This window comes from Pagrus major, chromosome 24, assembly GCF_040436345.1.
Source record: "Pagrus major chromosome 24, Pma_NU_1.0".
Classification (NCBI taxonomy): domain Eukaryota; kingdom Metazoa; phylum Chordata; class Actinopteri; order Spariformes; family Sparidae; genus Pagrus; species Pagrus major.
The window spans coordinates 20,094,398-20,120,407 of record NC_133238.1 but is presented as its reverse complement, the minus strand read 5'-3'; the positions used below and the strand labels follow the sequence as shown (position 1 = coordinate 20,120,407).

General features: G+C 43.0%; 1 protein-coding gene across 1 annotated transcript in view; it reads right to left on the bottom strand.

Moving 5' to 3' along the window:
- Window positions 1-680: 680 nt before the first annotated feature.
- tns1a (tensin 1a) overlaps window positions 681-26,010 on the bottom strand; it is a 37,957-nt gene continuing 12,627 nt past the window's right edge. Inside the window, exons 12-28 of the mRNA XM_073495538.1 lie at window positions 15,468-17,144; window positions 14,199-14,279; window positions 13,607-13,770; window positions 13,320-13,467; window positions 8,913-8,987; window positions 8,156-8,237; window positions 6,713-7,266; window positions 6,533-6,619; window positions 6,157-6,285; window positions 5,856-5,951; window positions 5,695-5,772; window positions 5,377-5,448; window positions 4,708-4,734; window positions 4,228-4,396; window positions 2,832-2,900; window positions 2,709-2,738; window positions 681-2,627 (exon numbers count right to left, since the gene is read on the bottom strand). Coding sequence (XP_073351639.1) covers window positions 2,498-2,627; window positions 2,709-2,738; window positions 2,832-2,900; window positions 4,228-4,396; window positions 4,708-4,734; window positions 5,377-5,448; window positions 5,695-5,772; window positions 5,856-5,951; window positions 6,157-6,285; window positions 6,533-6,619; window positions 6,713-7,266; window positions 8,156-8,237; window positions 8,913-8,987; window positions 13,320-13,467; window positions 13,607-13,770; window positions 14,199-14,279; window positions 15,468-17,144 — 3,668 coding nt within the window. The 3' untranslated portion in view covers window positions 681-2,497. The remainder of the gene's footprint in view (window positions 2,628-2,708; window positions 2,739-2,831; window positions 2,901-4,227; window positions 4,397-4,707; window positions 4,735-5,376; window positions 5,449-5,694; window positions 5,773-5,855; window positions 5,952-6,156; window positions 6,286-6,532; window positions 6,620-6,712; window positions 7,267-8,155; window positions 8,238-8,912; window positions 8,988-13,319; window positions 13,468-13,606; window positions 13,771-14,198; window positions 14,280-15,467; window positions 17,145-26,010) is intronic.

The following is a 26,010-nucleotide window of genomic DNA, read 5'->3' as shown; positions in this document are numbered from 1 at the left end:
TATAAGTGCTTTGTTTACACACTTCCAGTTGGGGCATTTTGCTCTGTTTCTTGATGGAGGTGGACACATTTTTGGAAACTTTATTTTTTTTAAAAACTCCATGCTTTTCCGTCTCACTTGTAAAATCCAAGGACCGGTAACACAAATGTCTTTGTGTGTCCTGGCTCTTAAAATCTGCTGCTAATGTGAAATGCGGAACACAAAAGATGGAAGTAGCGGTCGAACGTAAAAAAAAAGCGACATGCAGCCAGTCAGCATAGATGTGTAAAGTGTTTGAATCTTTGGCAAAATTATAAATCGTGACTGTCATGAGGTGCATACAGCTGTTTTCATATTGCATCTGAGGTTTGGCTGCTGAGCTTTACCGTGCTTCCCTTTGTTTTTTTTCTAAAATCGGCACGTCTTTTACCTTTTTAAAATCTACCGGCTACGACGCATTCGCTCCCGTGAGCTGCGTTTTCGGGCGGCAGGAAAAAACGCGCTCGAATGCTTCTGTCCATGCAAATTCAGACTTCTAATCTCATTCATGCCCTACCTCGTTCTGAGAGAACGCAAAAAAAACAAAAAAACAAATGAAGAAACATGACGAGCCAAAAACAAACATATACATGTACAAAGTAATGTACACCATATATTCAAACACATTTCAAAATCGTCAGACTTTGAAATCATTAGCCAAAATAAGTATATATTTTTTTTCTCAACCCCATTAGGTAATCTTCTTTTATCTAGACTGTACAATATATGTATATATGAGTAATCATGAGGGACCAAAGCAACAAAAATAAATACTTTTTCGCTATGTCACCTTTCAAAGTAGTATATCTATGTACATTTATATCAATATCAATTTTCCTTAGCTTATTGTGAATGGTTGAGCGTGTGTTCAACAAGCAGGCATTTGCGCACAGTGTGGAAACTCCTTGTGTTGTTGTTTTTTTTTAAAATCGTTTTTCTTATTTGCCCTAAAACTGTAAATTTTGACGACACTGTGGAACAAAAAAAAAAAAAAAATCGAAACAAACAAAAAAAAAACATAGACCGGACTGTCTTCGATACAGTGAAAGGTAACCCTGGCTCAAATGGACCAAAATAAAGAAAAAAGTAAAAATATAGCATCTCACCATCATGTGACTACTTCAACAATGGGTTGTCTACTTCTTTTTCAGGACTCTGTGAGGAAGAGTACAAAAAAATGTTGTCTATTTCATGCAGTCTTTGACAAGTCGCACGACCTCGGTGTGCTTGTCTAAAGGTTTTTAAGTCGTTTTTAGCACGAAGCATAGAATGTTTTCAGTGATGTTGAATGTAGCTATGAAGGGAGGGGTGGGTGCATTTTTCGTGGACAACAACATGCATAAAGAACAGTGCATAGGTCCAGGTCATTGGGCCAGTCCCTGGTGATTTCCAGTGTGTTTCAGTGGCAGCGTCTATCAACAGATCCACTACTGCAAGCAGTTGGTGATGGGCAAGTCAGGGAAGGGAAAAGGGGTCCAAGCCTGAGTGAGTGGCGCCATCTTGTGGACGAAACAGTCTTCCTCTCTCTGTCGGCCATGCTGTCAGGAGCTTGCAAAGTAAATCCAACGAGTTTTTGAAAGAGAGAGAGATCAGGCTTGGACTCGGAGGTGATGCAAAGTGTGGCTGCACTGACACAAAGTGCGGTGACCTTAGCGTGGCGTTTTCTTTTCTCTTTCTTTTTTGTTGTTGTGTTTTTTTTTTCGGAGTCTGGTCTGCTATGCGCAGTTTAGATCAGTCGTGTTTTCACTGCAGAGCCCTTTCCAACACACAACAGACCCGGAAATGACCACTCTAAGGATTTCACAATGACTTTTTTTTTTTTTGTGGAAGGTAGAAGAACCAAGCTTAAAGATCAAGCTAACATGCATAAGGTCTTCAGACACTGTTTTGCTAAAAGCCGTCAAAGGCCAACTTTTTTCCTGAAGACGAGTTCAAGAAGAAACCGTATTTCTTTTCTTTTTGTTTTTTTTTCTTTTTTCTTTTTTGTTCGACACTTCATCTTTTGAAAAGAGGAAATAATAATGGCTTAATAGCTACATCATTCTTGCACTTGTGTTGCAACTACCTTTGGTAAATCAATCAACAAAAACGACAACAGAAAACCCTGAAACGTACGAGTCCTTACGTGTTCCCCGACTGAACTTAGCATTGTTCCTTTAGTCTTTAGCTAGCATTTCTCTTCTAGCACAGGCGACCCTGCGAGTAAAATTTTCTCCCTTCGACGGCCTCCGTGTTTGTCACGTTCACAGCTCCACACCGCACATCCTCTAGCTCCACTCTGGATCCGAACTAACATCCTTCAAATAGAGACTCCTCCCTCTCCAAAAAAGACAAACCAGCAAGGCAGAGAGGAAAAAAAGAGAGAAGGGAAACAGAGACAAACCGACAGGAAACGCAAAAAGAAGGACATCGTCGAGTCCTGGCGAAAAAGACGCAAGATTTTCAAAACGGCCGCTGCCATTCGGACGTCGGGGGAGTTTCACCGCTTCATCATTTTGGAGACGAAGCTGGCGATGGCGGAGGCGGGCTGATCCGGGTCCAGCTCGGCAAACAGGTGGCTGACATTGTCTGTTGTGCTTCCTTGTTTCCTCGCGACGAATCCGAAAAGCCTGACGGGAGAGAGGAAGATCGGTTAACATGCGTTTGCTTTTAATCGAACAACAACTACACAATAACTTATTCAGACTTACTTTACTGAGCCTCCGCCTTCTTTGCCCCATCTATGGAGAGAAAACACAAGGTTGTTTTGAAGGTTAAACAATCAGAAAGTAGTTTTCAGGTACTGACATTGGGACTAAAAGAGGGTTTCTCACTTTCTGTCCTGGGGATCAGTGTCACAGTAGGTTACCGTGTTGATGGGATAGTGTCGCCTGAAGAAAAGCCTGCAGGAAATGAAACAAAGAAGTTATCGAAGGTATTCAGCATGTAGGAGGTTATTAGAGCCACTCTGCTTCTATTAAAGCCACCATGTGTTGAATTTGTGGGGTCATGTCGTGGTTTGGGGTTTTTGTTTTGCCATTTCCTGTTTTATTTTGTAGATTATATCCTCGTGTGTCATGTTTTACCCCCCACTTCCCGTCTTTGTCTTTTTCCCGACTTTTTTTCTGTTTCCTTTTGTACTTTTTGTACTTCTGTTTTTGTTCCTCGCCAGTCCTCTTACTTTATTAAAGCTCTTTTTTTTTTTTTTTTTTACCTGCCTGCTGTTGTGTTTTAATACACACAACAGTTTGATTCATACACTAAATTTTAAAAGTCGACTTTATCTTATTTTAAAGTCAGGAAACTGATCATCTCCGAATTACCAATTAAAGCAGACTATTAAATTCAAGCTGTATGTGTCACTTTGTCAGATTTTTCAGTGGTTTCATTCATCATTTGCACTATGTTGACTTCAAGGTTTTCTATTTTGGTGTGATACCTATTGAGCCTGTTTTTCACTGGGTTACAGATAAATGTACAAGTTTGTTGCAAACTCGATGTCAGCTTGTTTTGTGCATCTTGACAAAATATGAATCTTAGTTTCTTCACCCAATAAACATTTATTATTTCACAGTTGTTAACTTCTCTGAACTAACTTCTTCATCCTGAAATCTGGATTCTGCATCTTTTCAGTGGCGGGATGGTGATTTTATTGAGACACCTTCAGTGAGCAGTATGTAGCTTTGTGTTAGTGATGGGCAGATGAAGCCTTATGAAGCTGTCAGGCTTTCTTCCTATTTGTGCTGACAAAGATCTGAAGCAAACACAGTGACATCTGGTGGCTCATAAAACTTAAAGCAGCCACTTCAAGACCGCGTGAAACAAGCTTCAGCATCATCAGCCCATCTGTACTGTCGGTTGAAGTCTGTGCCGTAGTGTCTTCTTCAGGATCACCACTCGGTGTCGCCAAAGTAACACTGAAGTGGGTTTTGTGTTACGTTTCCCCAGAAAGCTAATCTGAAGGACAGGGGTCGCAGGTTTGGAAACTAACACAACATGAGCTACCTGTGTGAATCTCCTCAATAGATTTACACATTTATTTGCATTTTAGGCTTTTATTGTCACATTTTACAATTGCGACACAAGGTTGATTCATTTTTCAGGCTACAATTTGTGCCACTTCCGTCTAATCTCTCTAAACTCTGCTTGTTTTAGTCTTTGGATGTAAAAAATGGGAGAAAACGTGACAAATAACTCAAGGAAAGCTGTTTTGTCCTCGTTCCGACTCACTTCCTCTGGCTGTCGGTGAGCGTGATGCCCTGCGTCGACACCTTGAAGTGGACGGTGGTGGCGTCGGGGAGGGGGTTGGTGGCCAGCGTCTGAGTGATGGCCTTGGCGATGGCCTGAGGCCCCGTGAGGGACTCCATGTCCACGGAGTTGATGTAGAGGACGTTGCACGCTAGAGGGGAAAAACAAAAAACAGAGCGATTGTTGAACAAAAGCAGACACGGGGAGGGAATCAGCGTGCATGCAGCTTAATGTGAGGTGATGGAGGGTTGCAGTGGAAGCTCGCAGTGAGTAAGATTCTCATGCTCGGCACAGTTGGTAACTTTCAGATTGACTGCGGATCGCGAATATATGTCGTGCATGCATATGTTTCTCTGTGAGGTTTCTTTTGAAAGGTGCTCTCAGATGCAAACAAACACGGAAGAACATCTTGTTTAGAGCATCACAGCATTCATATTCAGTCAAAGTGCAAACAGTATTTACCATGGGCCTCCTCAGGAACCTTCTGAACTGTAAGGTAAAGGTGAGCAAATGACCGATTAATGAAAGAGTTTAAGTTGAAACCATCAAAAATATGTTTAGGACTCTGTTTTTCACAGATGTTTTATTGTTTTTATTGTCAACTTCATACTCTTAAACTGTTAAACTGTTTAAAGTTAGTAGTGATCAGTACTCTGGCTTCTGTCTGACTATTTTATTATGCTTTTTCTCATTTATAAACAGAACTTTCCCTCATTTTGTCGCTCATCTTGATGAGAGAGAGTTGTGATTCCTGTTTTATTTTGGTAAATAAATCCTTGTGTGTCGTGTTTCACTTCCCACTTCCTTTCTTTGTATTTTTTCTGTGTCTCCTTCTGTCTTTAAGCCTGTGTTTTCTTCTTCATCTTCATTAACACATCTGTCTCCTGCCTCCTGTAGTACTTCTGGATAATCATTTGCCTGCATTTTTATTTGTTGCATTTTGGTTTTTGGATTTTGGTCGTGGAGAACAGCTGTCATTAAAGCTCGCTGTTTCTTATGTCTTCCTGCCTCCGCTGTGACTGCATGTTGGGTCCTCGCCTTAGTTTGCCAAATGTATCAGACTGTAGTTTAATAGGCTGCAACACTGTGAAAACCATCTATTAATCTTCATTTTAAGCCCCTGTTGCTTACCTGCTCCCTGCTTCAGAAGCTCGACAACTGGATCGGTAGGTGTGGCGAGTTCCAGCGCTTCTTCATTCGGGTCTGTGAGTGAAAAAACAAAACATTTATATCAGACAAGAGTTTTATTTTTGTTTAAATCTCAATTAAAACCATTAACATTCATCTATTAATAGTTTGTCAATGAATATCTTGTATTTGCATTTGAAGCAAACTGTTGTTGCAATTTTATTAAAGTCTGGAAAGATCTGTAAGAAATTAGACAAATATATCTGGTAAGATTTTGAGTTTTTACAGTTTAAAGTCATAAATGAATGATGGTGATCTGACCTTTGGCGGGGATCATCAGCTTACAGGGCAGAGCCAGTGGGGTCATGGAGTGTTGGTAAACCAGAGCAGAGAGACAACCTACGAACAGAAAGTTAACTCTCTGTTAAACTGGATGTGAAAGAAGAAGCTGATCGACGAGAAGAACGGAGGTATACACTCACCAAAGTAAGGTTCGTTGGGGCAACCCTTCAGACGGACGCCTTTGGCGCTGGTCTCGATCAGGAAGTGTCTCACCAGCTCGTTAGTCAGGTCACCAACTACAGAAAACATTCATATTAATTAATGCAAACATACAGAAGCCAAGATGCTATGCTATTATCTCAAGATCACTAGTTTATCATCTGTATTTTGCAACAATTGCAAAAAACTAGCTTTTTTTCAGAAGGGTCAGTTCTTACTTCAAAAGTCAGAAAATCCTAAAACAAAATAAACATTTTACGCTGCCAGAGTTTGTTTCTTTACCTTTCTTGGTCTGTTGGACGGTCGGCGGCGGGCAGGCCACCTTCATGGCCAGGCCGTAAGCTCCGCGGAAGGAGTGGCTGTCCCTTATAATGAACGCCCCGGGCTCCCTGTCCTTCAGGAGATTGATGGCTGAAAGAAGGAGAAAGGAGGCGAACAATGGGGAGAAAAAGAAGGAGGAGGAGGAGGAGATTGGAAAGGAACAGATGTGGAACATGAGGGTCGTTTATTAAATAAAATGTACGAGAGGACAAACAGAAGGGCGAAGAAGAAGACAGGAGAATACACAATCAAGCAGAGGATTGCTGTCATTCTCATTTCACTCTCTTTTATTTTGAATGTAATAAACTCTGGCTGATTTCATACATCTGAGTCTCACCTTGCTCTCTGGAGATGTCTGGCTTGTACCAGTACTTGGAGGTGTCCTGGACGAACTTAACATTCATCTTAATGTCTGGATAACCATCTGTTTGTACCGAGGAGACAAGAAAAACGATTACAGCAGAGGACACAAACCTTCTGCGAGCTAAAACATCCTCTCATGTCTCAGCCGCCTCACCATATATGGACTTTGAGACGTCTGGGAGCGTGTGCGTGCCAGACAGGTTTGGCGTGCTGCCACCGCTGGCCGGCGTCGGCGTCAGGTTCTTGTTGTCCGTCCTCTCCGCGTCTCCGCTCGACATGTGCCTCTTCTCCGGCAGCTGCGGGGAGACGGGGAAGGCGGGCGTGGAGGGTAGGACGCTCCCCTGACGAGAAGCAGCCCCCAGCTCATCGGGTGTGCTGTGGCCGCTCGCCGTGGTGCGGCGCCCCATCAGAGGGCTGGGGGGCACGCCGGCGGCTGCCATTTTAGGGTTTCGGCCAATCAGAGGGCTGGAGGGGACGCCGGCTGGAGACGGGTGTCTGCCCAGGGAGGGGCTGGCTTGACCCAGGCGTCTCTGGAGGGCGGGGCTGGGAGGCGTGTTGGTGGCCACTGTGCGGTGGAGGGTGTTGGGGCTGCCGGGGACGGTGTGGACGCCCATGATGTTGACCTGGGAGCCTTCGGGGGAGGCAGGTCTGTGGGGGTAGGAGGGGGTGGGGCTGTGCGGGGCGACATCTGAAGAACCAATCCTCCGTCTACAAGGAAAAAATAACACATGTGAGACAGGATAAATGTTTATACGCTGAATCTGTTGCAAAATATGAAGAAAATGTTGTCATGTTGACTTTAACACTTTAGAGACATTATGCAGTATTTAAGGAAACATCGCCGATTTATCTCTTAGTGTAAATTACGATCACAAAACCTTTTTGTGACTCTAAAGTAGAATATTTTAGTATTAAAGGTCTCATATTACGCTCATATTCAGGTTCATACATTTATTTTGTCGACTACAAAATGTTTACACGCTTTAATGTTCAAAAAACACATTATTTTTCTCATGCGCTCCTGCAGGCCCCACCCACTGTGTTTCCGTACAGTATCAGCTCTGCCAGTTTTGTTTTTTGCAGTCTTGGTTGTGCTGGTGGGGGCGTTGACTGTATAGTTGTGACATCACAACGTTACAGACATCCTGACAGCTTGTTTAAAGGCACAGTTTTGGTACTTTCACAGTATTTTTAAAGCGTCTTGACTTATTTTATAATCAAAAAAGACATGGAAATATCACTTTCTACAATATGGGACCTTTAAATTATTCAGATGAAGTTTTTATGTATAACTTAAGCTTGCAGAAGTTGTATTAAAATGTATTTAATATAACTTCTGAAGTCGTTAAATATAAAAGCTTATTGAAATAGTGAGTGAAATATAAGGCATGTTTTGTATATTAGCTGAGCGACATCACTGTCATTACCCTGTCTGACTTCAGAGGGGTCAAGGGTCAACACTTGACACTGACTTCACTGTATTTACAGCAGCAAAGCAACCAATCAATAAAATAGGCGACTTCTGATGCCGAACTTTGATCTAAAACGAATCACTATTGATTAAGTCATTGGCTAATTATGTGTTTTCACTGCTCACCCATCAGTGCCGTGGATGGGACTGCTGGAGCAGAGAGGAGCGTTGAACTGTTGTGCTCTGGAGTCGACAAAACCGCGATTATCTGCAGATCACAAAGCATCAAAAACACACAGAAACACACACGCTGAGTCAGTCTGGAGTTCACAAAACAAACAACGCCTTGTGTGGGATGCAGTTATGAGGCGTCCGACGGACCCAAACAACAAAGTCGGAGTTGGACAGAAATAGAGAATTACTCGACAGACATTCTGGGATGCAGAACTGAAAAGGAAAAACATTTGGTTGCAGTGAAACAAAAATGTTAAAGGACAAAAAGAAGACGAAGAGGAGGTGTCGGGTACAGAGACAGTGTGTCCACACTTAAATGCCCTTACCTGGCTCTCCGTCATTAGAATCAGAGTCTGACAGCAGTAGAAGAGACAGAAAGCGAAAGAAGAGGAGGAGGAGGACGTGTGGAAGAGGAGAGAAGGAGGACAAACTTGAGTGCAAAGCAAAGACCGGTTTTGAGCACTAGAGGGCAGCAGACACTTACAGTCACAGTGTTGGAGACATTTCCTGCTCACTCAGCCTCAGAGCTACAGTCTGACATAATGCAGAGACGCTGCACACATGTACTATTCTACTTTTTGATCCTCTTATGTAGCTTCTAAAGTAATCTAATTAAACTTAATCTCCTGAAACACAATATCTCAGTTCCACACCAACAAACAGTTTAAATAAAGTTGAAACAATGTGTATCTGATGTGTTCAAACTGACCTGATCCGCCCTGCTGATGAGGCTTCAGCCCCAGCGCCGACAGAGGAGTCTTGGCCAGACCTGGAGGAGAGCGAGCTACAGGAGAGACAAAGAGATGAAAGAGAGATTTAAAGGAATGTTACAACAAAACATGCACAACCACGACAAGATGAGAGCGTAAGAGAGCCATGCAAGGATGTAAAATGATCGACGTGATGCAGGAAATACACGATAATTCACTTCATCAGTACGATGCTACATGAAAGTGCATCGGATGGTAGAATTACATGTTTGGGTGTAATCAGTCTTTTATTTTGAAGGAATTAAAGGTGCAATATGTAAGAATTGTCCACCTTGAATTCAGACAAATAGGGGCCACTGGAGTACCCGCTAACTGCTGCTAACTGTATTCTGTTCATACATCAATTACTTTAGCTACCGTTAGCTTGCTAGCCGGACTACCAGGGGAGTGAGAGCACAGGCACAGTGAGAAAGAGGTTTACAAGCCTGGGGCTAGCTGGTTAGCATGCTAACTTTAGTAGATATCTCTTCAACACAGTACAGAGACGTCAAAACGGTTATTTCTTCACATTCTGTTGATAATTTTAGTTAATTTTTTTAATGTTTTAAATTTAAATTCTTACATATTGCACCTTTAAACCTGCATTACTTGTAAATGTCAGGTATCAGTATCACCTCTAAGTCCAAAATGTTAATATTTGTCATTAAAAAAAAGGTTTTAAATGGAATTGGGCCCAATATTAAATGATGTAGCTGAAAACGAGCCAATGAACATCGAAGTACGGAAGATTTAAAGCATGCTGCTGCCCAAACACAGTGACTGGGTCCAGGTTAGACTGTGGTGGGATGGATCAAAAACACAGGATTAAGGTTGAATATGGGGGTCGTGTTAATGTTGCCATGAGGGGTGGAGGAGACACGGGAACGTCACTGAAAAGCTGAGGAGTTATTTTCCAAAATGAGACGCCATCTTATCTGAGACAAAGTAGCGATTTATAGAGATAGAAAAAGAGACGTAACTCCATAATCAAATCTTCTGAAGAGACATTGGTTGATTTAATTCCAAGTAAAAGGCATCCAGCGGAAACAAACTCTTCAGTTTCGTTATCTCGTGACTCATAAATGAATCCAGATCAACAGCGTGACAGGGATTCAGGCCCAGTGCTCACTTAAGGTGCCGTGGAGAGGGGTGAGGGTGGTGAGAGGGGGTAAATATGGAGGTTTGTGCCACAGAGCAGATTCTTACTGCAACAGCTGTGTGTTCACGAGTGACTGCGGGAGTCCTCACAGTCAACACAGTGTCAAACAGGGCGGGCAGTGGCTGGAAATCTAATAGAAATGTCTAAAAGGGGGTTCGGTCGAACGTGTAATATATTAAATCAGGTGTGTATGTGTGTGTGTGTGTGTGTGTGTGTGTGCAGGCTCTCCTTTCACGTTTCCTTCATTTCAAAATGCAAAAAAAAGAAACCAGCAAACCTGACATCATGCAACACTGGACAGAACAGCTACAACTTTGATTTCATATATGTCTTACGCTGTACACCGATAGCAAGAGCGAACATTTGATTTAGATATCGACATTTAAGAAAACAGACGTGGACATGTGTTTCCGTATCGCCCCTGTGTGTTTAACACTCCTCTTTACATATTTCCCGTGTTAATTTGCTCTTCCAGGAACAAACATGACAAGATGACAAACTGCTCCCGATTGTTATTCAGAAACATGATTTGCACACACCTGCTCGCTGCTCTCGTTTGTTGTCAAGTCATGCAACACCTCTGTTTTGCCTGAAGCAAATTTTAAAAATTTGTTTGTGTGGTGTCTCTGAGACGGTGTTCACAACTATCGTAAGACCAGGACCCCCAAAAGTGAGGGATTTGTTTGGCTGCATGTGTAACCATGAATAAAGTAGAAGTAGTTCTGCTCGGGGTTTCTGCCTGTTAAAAGGCAGTTTTCTCTCGCCACTGTCGTCAAGCTCATTGGGGAAATGTTGGGTCTCTGTACATAAATTAATTAAAGAGTTACTGATTATTGAAAGTAAATGTTTCTGGGAGTGTTTCCATAAACCAGTTCTTGTGACTCTGAGGGGGAAAGTGGTGCATATAAAGCTGTAAATTACAAACAGTGTACAGTTTACAAAGTAATGCTGATGTATTTCTGTCTACTTTGTACATATATGTTAATATTTGTTATATATTTCATTGCTTTTCTCCCCATTCTCTGTCGCTCTTCCTGAGGTTTCTACCTTTTTTTGTCGTAGGCTGTATGAATTTGATGTTAATGTCGGCTTTACTTGACCCGGATGGGATGAAAAGTGCCATCTTCTCCAGACAAAAGGACTATGTTACAGCTGTAGAAATCTGAAATGCCCTTTTTTTGAAATTCATAGGTCATCTTTGCTTGTGCCACTCAATCTTGGGTAGACCTGACATTTCTTTTCTCGCTTAATTGTTTATTCTACCGTATATGATGCCAGAAAATGGTAATTTATTAACTTTCCTCACACTGGAGAAGCTGAATGAACAGATTTGTTGGGGTTTTTTTGACTGAGACTTGATGTTCTGTCCATCGACTCATTGATTTGTGGTTGCAGCTGTGTGAAGACATCATGGTCCGGTGAACGAGAAGCTCCACCTATGCAAAACACAGAGGGTCACGTACTGCAGCATGTGCATCAAAACCCCTTTAGTGTGCTGCACGTCGTCCTTTGACACAAGTCAGCGATGGATCGAACCTTCACCGTCTTCCTCTTCCTGCTGAGCTTCTTTGCGACTTTCAGCTGTAAGTACGTTTTCATCTTGGAGAGACACAAATGGCACGAGGCTCAGGAGTACTGCCGGCAGCATCACACAGACCTGGCTCCTGTCAGTAACGAACGCGACATGAGGAAACTTCAGCGGGTCAGCGGCAGCGTCTTAGACTACTTCTGGATCGGATTGATCAGGAATTCCACGGACAGGGAAAAGTGGATGTGGTCAGGAGGCGGGGAGGTGAGGAGATTTTTCTGGGCATGGCATCAGCCAGACAACAGAATAAACGAGAACTATGGTGTTACTTATTACGACACATGGCACGATGCAAACTCGTTCTACACCAACAGCTTCTTCTGCTACAGCGCCCACGTGGTGAGGGAGAAGAAGACTTGGTTGGAAGCGCTGGAGTACTGCAGGGAGCATCACAAGGACCTGGCCAGCGTGGCGTCCGACACGGAGATGATGCTAATCAGGAAGGAGCTGGCGAGAAATGACACCACGGAGCACGTCTGGATCGGTCTGCATTTCTTCCCCGGGGGCTGGCGGTGGGTGGACAAGCAGTCGCTGAGCTACAAGGCCTGGGGTCAGGAGGGCGAGCCCGAGTGTCCCGAAGTCAAGATGTACTGTGCGGCGCTGAAGGTGGTGGGAAGGAGGCAGAGTAGCAGCGGTACTAACCCTGTACTGGTCAATAATGCTACAGCGGGGGCGTTGGTGTACCACACTGATAATATAGACAGCTTTGGACCAACTAAAAGGGCGAATATTTTCGGGGGAGGTGACGCGGCTGCAGATGTAGAAGTACGTGTGTGGGAGGCTCATGACTGTGAGGAGAGACTCCATTTTATTTGCTACTGATAGTTTTTCTTACTATTTAATATTTTTATTTAAACTTCAAACTTAATATTTGAGTGTTTATGTAAAGTAGTTTGCTTAGTTTTTAGCGCTTTTTTTGGTGTGAACATGTTTTTTGTGCTGTGTTTGATCTTTTTATTCCTATTGTACAATTTAATTAAATCAATACAATATTTTTTTTTTGTTGTTCTCATTATTAAGTCTTTGCCCATGAATTTCCCGCTGAGGATAAATAAAATCATATTTTTTATCCATTAGAAAAGAGACTTGTTCACTTAATACTGTCATTTGCAGATTAAATAAAGCAGGGGTGCACAAACTTTTTCCTGTGGGGGGGGGGGGGGGCAAATCTGAAACTCAGTAGTGGGTCACCTATATCATTTTTTTTTTAAATTTAATTTTGTTTTATTTTTTTTCAGTGTTAAGGAGCAAAATAGGATCAGGATCCTGAGTTCTCTTAAGTTAAAAAAACTAAACTAAACAAAAAGATCATCAAATAATAAATAAAAAATAAATGATAATTAGAGATCCTACATATTTAACCTGACAACAAATAAAACAGCATGAAATGTGATTTAATGTATAACTGTTTGTAATTAATATTATTTTTTTAAACTAAAAACATTCAAATTGAATCTTATGACGGGCCGACTTTGGCCCACAGGTCCCACTTTGGACAGCCCTGATATAAAGAATACATTTCTAAAATAAAAGTAAAAGAGAAAAGAGAGTAATTCATGTCAATATTCAGTATTTGGAGGTTTAGATAGCGCCCCCTGTCTGCAGGCAGGGTGAACCTACACATGTTGAAGTAAGGAGTCTGTGGCGACACAGGGAAGCTGGGGGTCTGGGGGGAAATCTCACCACCGCCTCCTCCGAAGGCGGGACTGTTGGCAAAGCTGTCCGCCTCGTCGTCCTCGAACGCCTCCCGGTAGCTGTGCATGGGACCCTGAAAGAGAAGGAGATAAAATAAGATTGGATTTTATTAATCCCAAAGGAAATTCTTTTCTCAAAAAACTATGTTTTGGAGCATGGGGCTCACAGCTGAAGCTCAATCTGGTTTCACACTATTCAAACTGAATTCTGACCTCTCTGGGTCTTCCTCCCGGGTTGAGGGCCAGATTGTGGGCGAAGTCCGGTGAATCCACCATCGGTGTGTTTTCGTGGCTGCTCTGGTACTGTCCCTCACTGGTGGTCCGACGCCGACCCGTCTCCTGCGTCACTTCTGGGGTCATTCCTCTGGAGCGCACCCCTGAAACGGCCCGAAATATTCACCGTGTGGAACTGTCAACTCATTAGGTATAGTTTTTTATATGTCTAAAATCAAAAGTGGAAAAACAACATACATAGGCAAAGATAGATGAATAATCTTTTATCTGTAAAGGAACATTTTTGTGTAGGTTTATTCTCAACTTTTGAAAGCTGAACCCTGACATAACCTTCAGGAGAGCCAGACAGAAAGAGGGAGAGTGAAAGAGGTTTGTAAAGATGTGAAATGAAGGGTATAAAAAGCAGTGGAAAAGGAGAAACACAGCAGAAACTGAAAAAGCCATGAAAAAAGCAATTATAAGTGATCTTGAAATAATTGGAAACATGGTTGGGAAGCAGAAAAAAGCTTCTAAAATGCAGGAATAAATGAAACAAAGTCAGAAAATAAAAAGCGAGGGAGAGTGGACAAACCAGAGAAGGAATAGGAGCGGTGGCGGTCAGATTGTTGCGGTGACATGCTTTCACTGATGCCCCGAATACGAGCGTTGTACTCTGATCCCGGGGGGGAGGTCGGGGTGGTGGATGGAGGAGGAGGAGAAAGGTGGAGAAGGAAGGTGAGAGGAGGAGTACAGAGGAGGAAGCAATGGTGGGAAGGGTTGTCCATACAGCAGGGGGATGGATCAAACAGAAAAGGAGAAGAAAAATCAGAACAGAAATGGATCTAATGAAAGTGAAGAGAAAATGTATCAAAAGAAATGAATCTGCTGTAGGGCTGATGATTATATAATGTTCAAAAACAGGAGGAGTTGACAGCTTTGTTCCACTGGGAGGCGCCTGAGAGCTGCCACATGGTTTCACATAAAGGTAAACATGAATGCAGACAATGCATGGAAGCTGGAGCCTCTGAACGCTCGGCTATTCTTACTCTCATCCCATCTCCACTCTCACCAGCTCTGCTTTATTTCAGCTGCAGAGCTAATTTTACGACTACGGGTCATTCCTCTGGTGCGGCACCCCATGATGAATCTGTAACAGAAACTGCTGAAAGCTGCACTGCTCACGTGCTGCCCGGTGTTTAAGACTAAAGGTGCTTCCAGCTTGAGGTTGAAACTTTACTAAACTATCTCTGAACACAGTCTAGTTCAATGGCTAGTAAATGGAAACAAAGGCCCATCCGGACCACGAACATTGTGCATTTTCTGTGCATCTTTGTGGGTTTTGTAGTTTAAGTGTTTCACTTATATGTTTTACTTGTCTGTGTCTGTGTACTTTAATTTATATGGTCACAATGACAATAAAGCTCGTCTTGACTTGACTTGAAAAGATGCAACAAACTGGTGTTGTCCAATAATGTATATGAACTAATATTTACCCAAAAGCTACACTATGTCTTAAATATGCACTTGCGTTTGTTGACCCATGTCTGTTCTAAACTTTGAATGCACTTCTTCATTTCATCTCCAGATCAAGAATGAAAGTGTACTTCACTGGCAAATAGAAATGAAACATTGGATGTAGGCCACATAAATAAAAGAGCAGCCTTTCCCCCTCATTCTTAATCTAATCTGTGCACCAACTCAGACATTGTAGGCCACAAACGGTTACAGAGAGAATAAAATTTGATTAGGTTCGATGAATTGTGGCAAACAAATATGAAAAGAATATTCAGAAAAACTGAAAATTCACTCAACCCTTCCTGCTTTCATTCTTTCAGTCACTTCAGTCAACTCCAAGCCTTACCGGCGATACGGTGAGCCACCAGTCCTTCCAAATTAAGCGTCTCCTCCTCTGCATCTTGTTCTCTAGGCAAAGATGAAGAAGATGTATCCTTGGGCTGTGGGGTGAGAGCAGGCAGAGGAGAAGAAGAGGCACTGTAGCCTGGATAGGGAGATGAACCCTGCAGATCCGGGGAGTGGGAAACCCCGCCGCCTTGGTACGAGTTCACAGGCTTCCCTGGCACCTGCTGGTTGTAATTAGAGGAGGGGTCGGTGGGGTAGTGGTGGGCTGCTTGGCGTGTGTGGAGGTAGGGCTCTGGGGTGTGTGTCGGGGTGGTGTTTTGGTGTTGGTAGCCAGTGTTGGTCCTCTGGGGAGAATACATCGGGGACTCCATAACAGGGCTCTGGTTGGGCAGTGCTGAGACTCTCCCAGCCGGCCGCATGGGCTGATGAAGGGAGTTGTTGACGGACCCAGAGTTATTGTAACCGTGGATGGCAGAGTCTGCTTGGTATGAGGGTCTTGCAAGGGTCTGGGAGAAGGGCGCCTGGGATGAATTGAGGCTGTTCTCCCCGGGAGGTGCACTGTGGGACTTGGACATGTGCGAGTTGATCGGGTCCAGGTCGAGCATGAGCATGTTGAGAGCCTCAATGGACTGCTCGATGTCCCGCTGGGAAGCTGAGGTGGGGAAGTGGGGCAAGCTATGGGTTGACTGAAGAGGAGGGCCGAACGGATCATCTGGGAGGCTGTGCTGGTGCCAGTTATTGAGGCCTCTTTGAACAGCCTCCCGGCTACTGGTGCTCCTTTCTGGGGCCCTGGGCATCAGCTTAGGGTTGGTCTCAGGGCTGCTGTTTGGGGGATTCCCAAAAGACTGTGAACGGTACATCCCTCCTCCGTTCTGGTAGTTGTTGTATCCCCCCTGTGGCGATGCAGAGTCCACAGACCTCTCTTGCATCACCGTGGGGGTTCGTACTCCATGCACGGGCATCTCGCTCAACTTGTCTCCAAGAACAACTCTCTCAAGGTAAGGCCCGTCGTTCTGCCTGCTGATGGGCGTCTGTGATTGGTAGTAGTCACCTGGTGTTGCCTGGCCCTCCAGGGATGAAAGTGTGCCCAAACTGTCCACACTGTTGCCCTCTTGACTATTGGGCAGTTCGTCGTCGAGAATATCTGTCTCACGCTCCTCTGTTGAAGGGGCGCCAACTAGCCTCGTGTGGCCCCCGTTGACATGCACTTGCGCTGGGACCAGGTGTCGGACACCTCCTCCTGGACTTGTGGATGTGGACAGGTAGGCTTGTCGGGTTGGTGCCTCAAGGCCACTCAGAAGCTGGTCGAGCTCTCGTTTCTCCTGTGGGCTGAGCGGCGGGTGAGTCGCTGCTGGGTTGTTGTGGTTCACGGCGCTCTGCAAGGACTGGCTGTGCTCATCAGTACGATCAGTCTTGATGGATGCAGTCGAGTTCCCGGAATCACTGCTCACAGAGAGGGTGTGGTCAACGGCAGGGAGGGAGGCGTGGCCTGTCACAGGAAGGGTCTGGTCAGTGGTTTGGAGGGGGTGGTTGGGGTGTCTTAACGGGTTCTCGGCATTTGTCAAGGGGTTTTCATGGACTGGGAGGCCATTGATGGTGACAACTCCCTCCAGGGAGTCTTTCTTGCGGACTCGAGCATATAGACTGCCATCAAGGGGACCCTGGGTGTGACCAACATCTGAAAGAGATGCAAAGGGACATTTTTAATTTAGTCTCACATTTTATGCAGTTCCTACTGTACACAGATTAAAAAACAAGGGGAAATTAAGGACACGTGTTTGTCTTTTTTGTGCTGCGGATGAGACAAAAACCTAACCATAACCACAAAGACTGGTTTCCTTGGCTCCAATCATCAAATTCCATTTGCATGGGACAGGATCACTCACACCACCAGCACACTGACCCCCCTCTGCACCCATTTTTTTTTACCCTGAGGTGCAGCCTGTAGCCCAGCCACCAGCAACACAGCTCCTTCCAGCTCTATTAATAGCCAATTTGCATGGCTAAAGCTCCTGTCACGTTGCGTCAGTGCAGGCCCACATGGTCTGACGTGAACCAGGGTGGGTCCGGTCCAAGACACGGAAACAGCTGGTCTGTGTGAGCCAAAGAGAAGAGCAGCAGTGCCAGTTTGAAAGCCCAGAGCTGGACTAAGAGAGGACAGGCTGTCTTCCTCAAGTTGATTTCTGGCTGCTGAATCATGCCGGCATAGTCAGACTGAATGCCTTGATGTTACACAATCAAAGTTTTGACAAGATTCTTTCACAGGAATGTGTCCTTATCAAAATATGGTCTGTTTTTCGGTTGTGTTTTTTAGTTTGTGGCTTATGGGCTATATTTAAAAAACTGGAGCAAATTCTTTTGGCTTGGTTGTGCTTCAAACTAAAGAATAAAGAGTAACTCTACCTTTCAAAACAAGAAAACTTTCAAAACAGTCTGTAAACGTTCACAAGACTTTTGAACACATACCGCTCCTTCCTGGCAATAGCAATCAAAAACATTAATCACAGAGGAAAAATCTCCATCTGTTTATAGTATTAGAAGTGTGTAAAAACTCATTTGACATTCCTTGGACGTACAGCTCAGGAATGTGTTCTTTTTAAGAAATTCAGGTGCAAAGATGGTGAAAAAATACCTCAAAAATGTGGGAAAAAGACACATAAACAGAAGTCAAGTCCAGTACTGTAATTCACACAGTGGGGGATACAATGTGTGCTTCAATTATAGCCCAAGGTACTACTCCAAACTTCCAAGGAACACAACAATCACACGTGCAACAGCTCATTCTGTGGAAACACTTACTGTATGCTTACAAGAAGAAAATAATACACCGATGCTGGCTTCCCGGATCCAATAAACATTTGCAAAAGGATACACAACATATACTTGACCAACGTGGCTGGCTCATATGTGGGATGTTCCAAATCGAGCGACCCCCGGGGGACAGATGGCGGATCACTCGGACCACAGCTATTTCAAAACCCATGTCAACAACAACTCACAGGCACAGTAGCAGCAGGAACGGGAGGGCAGGCGAGGAAGTTGTAAACACAGTTTGTTCCTGTGGTTTGTTTTTAATGATGACAAGGGGATTAACGTTACGGAAGTAAATTAAGCGGTTTAGTGCTACATTTTGGTTGGCGTCTGGTTTAATTTAGGAGGAGTAAGAAATTTTGAGAAAAAAGGTGTAATTTATATTTTCAAAAATATAATTATTTTGAAGACAAAATAAAAAAGCTTTCTTCAAATCCCGGATATTTGATTTTCAATTTTTTATATCACTGTGAACAACTTTTATTCTATTTAATTTAAACTTAAAATCTGTCAAATCATAATTATATTTCTAGGTAATGGCATCAAACATCCTTCTTACCTGTATTTTTACGTCATTCTTCCCAAAACGATCAAGAAAGGATGGAATATTCCCTCATCTTCAGCCAGTTATATTGAAATCAAAAAGCCAAATTTGAGTCTATACATCAAGAGTCCTTCAGTTGCCTCTCAGTGACTGAACTTTCAGCCTCTGAGCTTCTTTCACTCTCTGTGTCCTCTCTGATTCATGTCTCCTCATCACCCAACATGTGCTCTGCTGGAGCGAGGCGGGGCCGTACCACTGAAGCTGCTCAAAGGGGTGAGCTGGCACTCTGGGATGATCTTCGACTGTTCCCGGCAGCGGGGGAGGGACTCCACCACCACCGACACCACTACTTCCCAGCTGTATGTGAAGCAGCGTCGTCACAAATAAACTACAACTCCCACGCCATCTGTCTGCCCGGGACTGTAGCCCCCTTGCCTGCTGATGTCATCAGAGGGGATCCCCTTACTCAGGATAACCCTTCCCATTACTATCTGCAAGTTGTACAAGGCAAAGTTTAATCTTTTTGCAGAGAAAGCTCTCACTACATGGCATAAATCCTTAAAGGCCTAAGTTTTAGTTAATCTACAGTATTTCAAAATTTTTCACAGAACTGTGGTTTTAAATTTTCCACCAGCTGAGCTCCATCTGTCTTTGACGCTCTGTCTCTTTCGCCCTGACCTTTCAGAGAATAGGGAATTCCCTTGTTCCAGTCCATAAAAGATGATCTTTCATTGACAAAAACGACTCAAGTTTGCCAGGGCAACACTTTTTCCAGCTGCTGGTTAACCCCATCCTGAGGTTCAATCAGGGGAGCGAACGCTGTTATTTGGCATGTCATGGCTCATAGAGGAAAGAAAGAAACAGACAGACTAAAAAATGCAAAAAGCAACGTTTTTCTGGGGTAAGAGGCCTGCGACATTGCTGCGGTATTGTAACAGGGAACATTTTGATTTATTTAATATTTGTTGATTTGGTACTGTTGCTAGGGATGATGCCTTAAAAGTCTCCACTGAATCACCAACCGAACAAACCCACCACTAAAAACTTGAGCTGATCTTCCAAATCCAAATCATCCAAATCTGATAAAAGATAATTTTATATTTTCAGAAAAAACTGAACCCGCTGAAGTTTTGTCAAGGTATGCCGACAGGATAAAGTTGAGACAGAAACGTCACAGGAGTGGCTGACTCACAGGTCAAGTGTGAATGACTCTCACCTCCTTAAACAGAGGCCTGTCAGTTTGGCACAATCCTCTCGACTTAGCAAAGGACGGAAGTGCAAAACAACGCCGGGCATGACGGGAACTTACCAGACAAGCGTTCACAAGGTCACAACCTTTACATTTGCCCCACACTCATGGCATGTGCGTAAGCTGGGAGAAACGTGCTTGCCTGCAAAAATCTGACCTGCTGAGGTGTCCCTGAGCAAGACACTGAATCCCTAGCAGCTTCAGGAGGTGCTATTTCTGTTAATCCTGGACATGAAGAACTACAGAGATGAGTGCTAAAATGCTGGAAGCATTCACAAATAATCAAATATGATGCTTCAGGTGTCAAAAAGGGATAATTTTATTTGATATACTGTAATAAAAATATGCTCTAAGTACATTTTTGTGCCTTTACTTGATAGGACAGCTATAAAGTTGACAGGAAAGTTGAAAGAAAGAGAGACGGGATGACAGCAAAGGGCCACTAGTTGGACCTAAATCCTACAGCGAGGACACAGCATCTACAAACCATAATACAAACCATATCATACCATATTCTGTCATTTTTGGGGGGCTTTTTCTGCCATTATTTGAAAGGACAACTATAAAGTTGACAGGAAAGAGGAAAGATAGATTGGGTGACATGCAGCAAAGGACCAGAGGTTGGACTCAAACCCTGTGGTGAGGACACAGCCATCTCACTCAAGTCCACTTAGTAGCTGTTCTTGAGCTTTTGTTGGTCGAGAAGTCCTCAAGTGGTCCAAACATTTCCATGGAAACCGGATAAACAACCGGATATCTGCTGGTTGCTAAATACATCACAATGCCAACATGGACACCCTTTGAAAGGATTAAGTGAATTTGGTTTGGTTTGGTTTCTCGTATTATTATGGTTATAGCTGTCTGAGCTTCCTTGAACACTTCAATGCGAACATACACGCATTGAATTATAAACACAGTGATTCAGATATGATCCATGCACGATGACAAAACCAGTCACCATGATCTGAATGGCACAAACAAGCGGTTCTCCATCTGAATAGAACAAATAGCTTTCTTCATATGTCAATAAATAGCTGCAGAAGACCTCAAATTAGATTGGTTGAGTCACTGAGGCTTGGCTAACACAAATGGCTAACAATTTGTTTCCTACTGCGGTTAACGGGTGTAACATGCCATCCTCTCTGTCTCTAAGGACAAAGCCACATTTACCACCACTCTTTTACATATTCAGTAAAATCCCAACCAGGTTCAAGAGATTTCTGTACATAAAGTACTAATAAAAAAACTAAATTTAGCATCTTAATTGTCCCTTCCATTGACTCAGCACTAATATTAGTCTCTCTGACACACACACCTGTCCATTCTCTATATTCTCTCTTGTGACAGCTTCTTTCCTCTCTCGTGAAAGTGCCAGAGGCATTGCTCATACAGCACTCTACACACAGAAACACACAGACACACGCACACACACAGCACCTGCCTCTTGGCTGTATCCTCTTAAGTGTTCGCTTGAGTGTTTCATTGCCACATCGCAGCCTTGGAGGCCATTAAAAAGCCATTTAAACACCTGTGGCCAATGGTTTATTATAAATAGACAATGTGCTACAACCACTGTTATTGCTGTATCAAATGCACCGCCTGGGATGTGGATTATATACATAGTTATTACATTAGAGATTAACAAACACACTGTCGACACACCTATAAAGTAGTGAGAACATGCTGGACACTGTGTACACGTGCATTATGAATTACTCCCTGGGTTCTTGGTGTATGAAACCGTGTAAGTTTAGGACTGATGTGGGAGAAAACCATCACAATCCTTTAATTGCACAGGTTTAGCCAACTAAATGTACTTTATCTTTATAGTAATTTATTTGAACTCTGAGGTCCACAAGTTGTCTCATTCCCAGCTTGTCAAATACTCACTGATGTTGACCAAAATAACTAACGCTGATTTCCCAAGGATTACGTAAAGGGGTTCCTCAAGGCTCTGTTCTTGGACCACTTCTGTTTCCCTTACAAGTTCATATTTTTAATGTGTTTAACATTTTAAATGGAATTATTATCCAGATGATACTATTTTCCATGTTAAAGTAACGTCTTAAAGGTTGGTTGATTTTTGAGTCTCAATCACTTTGAGTTTCCCAACTTGTCAAACACTGACGCTTTGCGATTGTGGGTTAGGTCAATCTGAGTTGAGAATGAGACTCAAAAATCAACTTTCTCACAAATTGGACCTTTAATTCTTGGCAATATTCAATGTACAAGAGATTTTCACCAATTTATCTTATATTATGTCATAGTAACTTCTTAATTCTTGGCACCATCCATTGTACCAGTAGATTCTGTGGAACTGGCACCTATTTATCTTAAAATCCTGAAATTGTTTTTTTTGGTTGTGTTTTTCCTTTGGGTCCTCTTGTCGGCTGCTAGTTTCCAAGGGTGGTGGAAATTTCAAGCCGGGCTTTACACTCTTATAGAGGACACGATGACCTTATAAAATATTAAAAGGGCCAACCCCATTTTTACAAAATACAGACACATATAAATATAGAAACACAACTAACGTTTACACATAATTCAACGGTGATCCCATGGTGTGTGACTTGGGAACGATCGTTTTATTGGATGCGGTGTATGATTTCATGTAAATGTATAAATGCATATTCGCACACACATGCATACATGACATCTACAGTAAGGGCTATTTAAAGTGGGTGGGTTGACCCATGCCAGAAAGGTCTCTTGGGAGTTGGAAGAAGGTCCATGGGTTAGGGGGAAACTGAGTGGGCAAGAGAGCAGTAAAACTGGGAGGTTGGGAAAGTGAGGCACCCTGCTTTTAAAGAGGGTGAAGAAGGCAAGGATGAAAAGAACCATTTGTTCTCTACGGCTCGTTAAAGACAAACCAAAACAATGCTAAACTTAAACTTGAAGGAACGGGATGAGAATGGTGCACTCCCTCTGAGATAGAGAGAATGATGCAGATAAATCAAGACTTAAGATACATTTAAGATCATTCTTGGAACAAGCAGTGTAAAGAAGATAAATTAACAAGAAAGTGGAAGATTTATTGGATTTTAATGACTTCTAAGGATGTTTTTTTTTGCTGTAGTTAAACTAAAACGTTTGTTTCTGGCAAGACTTCTTGACTCTTTAACGAATTCTTGATTGACCAATAAATGCTTGTTTGGACTTTTGACATCATGTCTAACGAACTCACTCAACTTTCTTATTTTTAAATTATCTCAAGGATAAAGGTTTAACCATCAGTAATACTAACAGGTTCAGATGGATATGTTTTCCAGTGTGACCCAAAGTATCTTGTTGTCGCTTTGTGTTTTTCTGCTGCAAACTGCCCTTTCATCACGTGGATCAACATTTTTGAGCCAGTTGGAGACTCTTAGATGTACAATTATACACACTGACATGCAGTGGCAGGCATGGCGCTGTCAGCGAGCCATCGGGTATCTCACAGCAGGATGTGACATTCACCTTCACAGCTTTCAGATCACTGTTACGCCGGCCAGTCTGCGTGCCAGCAGTGGGTGACTGGGTTTGACTGACAACTGACTGACTAGTCTTAAAGACCTGTGAGAGATGTGGAGACACTGCAAAAATATCCTCGTTAAGCCGCTCATTTCAGCACTTGGTCTTAAAAGCTTCCTTTTCCTTGAAACTGTTTTTTTTCCTCTTATTTCCAGTGCAAATAAATTCATTTTTGTTTGTATTTTCAAAGAGTGAACAAACTGATTTTAGGGCAACACTCTTCTGAAAAACCAAAGACCTATTTCACGTCATACAAAGAAAAACGTCTAGGCTGCAAACGGGTGACTCAGGTTGGACACTTTTTGCAGTAGAGCATGAAAGAGAGACATCCTCATAAGGGATGATGTGACAGTCCATCAGTGAAAAAGGTGTCATGGTTGGTGTATCAGTGACTGGCACAAGGAAAACTGTCGCGGTTTTATATTTGCCGTGTCTGCCTCTGAGTCCATCCATCACCCAGTGTCCAGCTGTCACCGTTTGAGGTAACGTGACGTGACTGTATCAGTGTCTGTCCCCAAGATTGCTTTCAGGATGATGTCATCCATCCGCCTGTCTGTCATCTGAGCGACTGTCATAAAAAGCGATCTGTCTGACTGTCTCCATGTCTGACTGACATCCAGCTACACTCCGCGTCTGATTCATGTCGGCTCCTTTCTCTCTGTCATATCAGATCTTCAGCTGGGTCGCGTTTGTAATAGATTTTTGGTCTATAAAACCAAAGTGAAGTTACAATTATTGTCCGTCCAGAATCATTGACAGGAGACAGAAAACGGCTAATATAATATGATATATAGTGATAACATTTTTCAATTTGCAAATCCCTTTAAAAGGTTAAAGGCACCCTTTGGAGTTATCGACCACTAGTAGTGCTACAGAGCAGTGTTTTGATAAGCAAGTTCCACAGTTGGATGGTGGTAACGTGCAAAGAAATGTAGCAATGTGCCAACAAAGGCGAGGAGGAAGAAGGCTGCAAGCTAGCAACATGCACGTAACTCATGAATATATTATTTAGGACTGGATAGGGCAACGCCACTCAGTCTTGTTTCAAATTTTGCCCATTGGCCACTCATGGTATTACAGCGAAAAATTCCCCTGCAACCAGTCAGCGATTTGAGAGGGTATGATTAAAATTGATCCCACCTTTCGACTGGGCATCCTTCTCCATTCCCCTAAACCTACATAAGGGCGGACCTGGACCTGGACCCAGATGTTGTCCTATCTGAACCCTGACCTTAACCAATTACTTATTTCATTTTGACGGAAGGTAGCCTTTTTGGCTACCAGGAAACTCACTAGCGGGGTCAGCGGGCAGAACCCTACTGCACATACTTATTGGGCCACATAACTAGGAAGTAAATCCAGAAGCTAGAAACCTTTTTGGCATATGAGCCAGGCGACTAACTCTCATTGGACTGAATAGGTGCCATCTTTGAGTCTGGTATCCTGTTCTAAATAATACATCTCTAATGTAAACATTGCAAGGTTTTAAATAAGTTTAAAAAAAATGGCTTTGCAGTTGTTTCATGAGGAGGGAAGTACATTGAAGGTGTTTTGCTGAGTAACTCTAAAAGGCACCTTTATCAGATATAGATATATTAGATAAGGTGTCGTCTTCTTCATCAGTCACAATCTGTAGAATCTGATATTAAATCTGCCTCAAACAAATGCATGATTATAGATTAACGCATTCCACATTTTCTTAAACATAATTTGTCAAGTACATGGTTAAACAAGCCGTATAATGGAACCAAACGTTTGCTTCAGCCTGAAAATATTAGTTTGATATCAGCTCAAAACCTCAGGGGTCAAGTTGGCATCTTTGCATATGAACAAGAACAAAATTACACCACCAGTGTGTCATAAAATTGCTTCGGCAGGATCACGTCAGGCTAACTCTCTGGCCTGAATGTCTGCCTCTGTCTCCACGTCTGGCTGTCTCCCGGCTGGCAGCTTGGTTTTCTGTGCATCTGTCCGTCCATATGTCTTTCACTCAAGAGGATTAGTAGCTGTCATAAAAGTTTGTCTGCCTGCTTTCTACCTAGATGTCGGTCTGTCATCTCCGTCTCTTTGAGAGCTTTGGGGTGCCACGTTTAACTCTCAGAGACGGCAACCTTTTCCCTACTGTAAGTGCTGTAGTTCAATCTAAGTGCACAAGAGTTACAGTAACAATCCAAAGCATTTGGATTTTTATAGCTGTATTAATGACAAATTTGTATTTCTTATGAATACATTCCTGGGCAACTTTGGAAGGAGTTAAATTGACAAACTTCAAATACAAAATCAACAAAACAGTCACTTAAACTTATTTTGTCTCGTATTTTTTCAGAAGGGATTTGACAGATACTTTCAGAAAAGTACAAATGTGGTCGAGTTAACTGAAATCAATAACGCGCTCATAGAAAAAGACAAAGGCAGAGCAGCCAACAGACC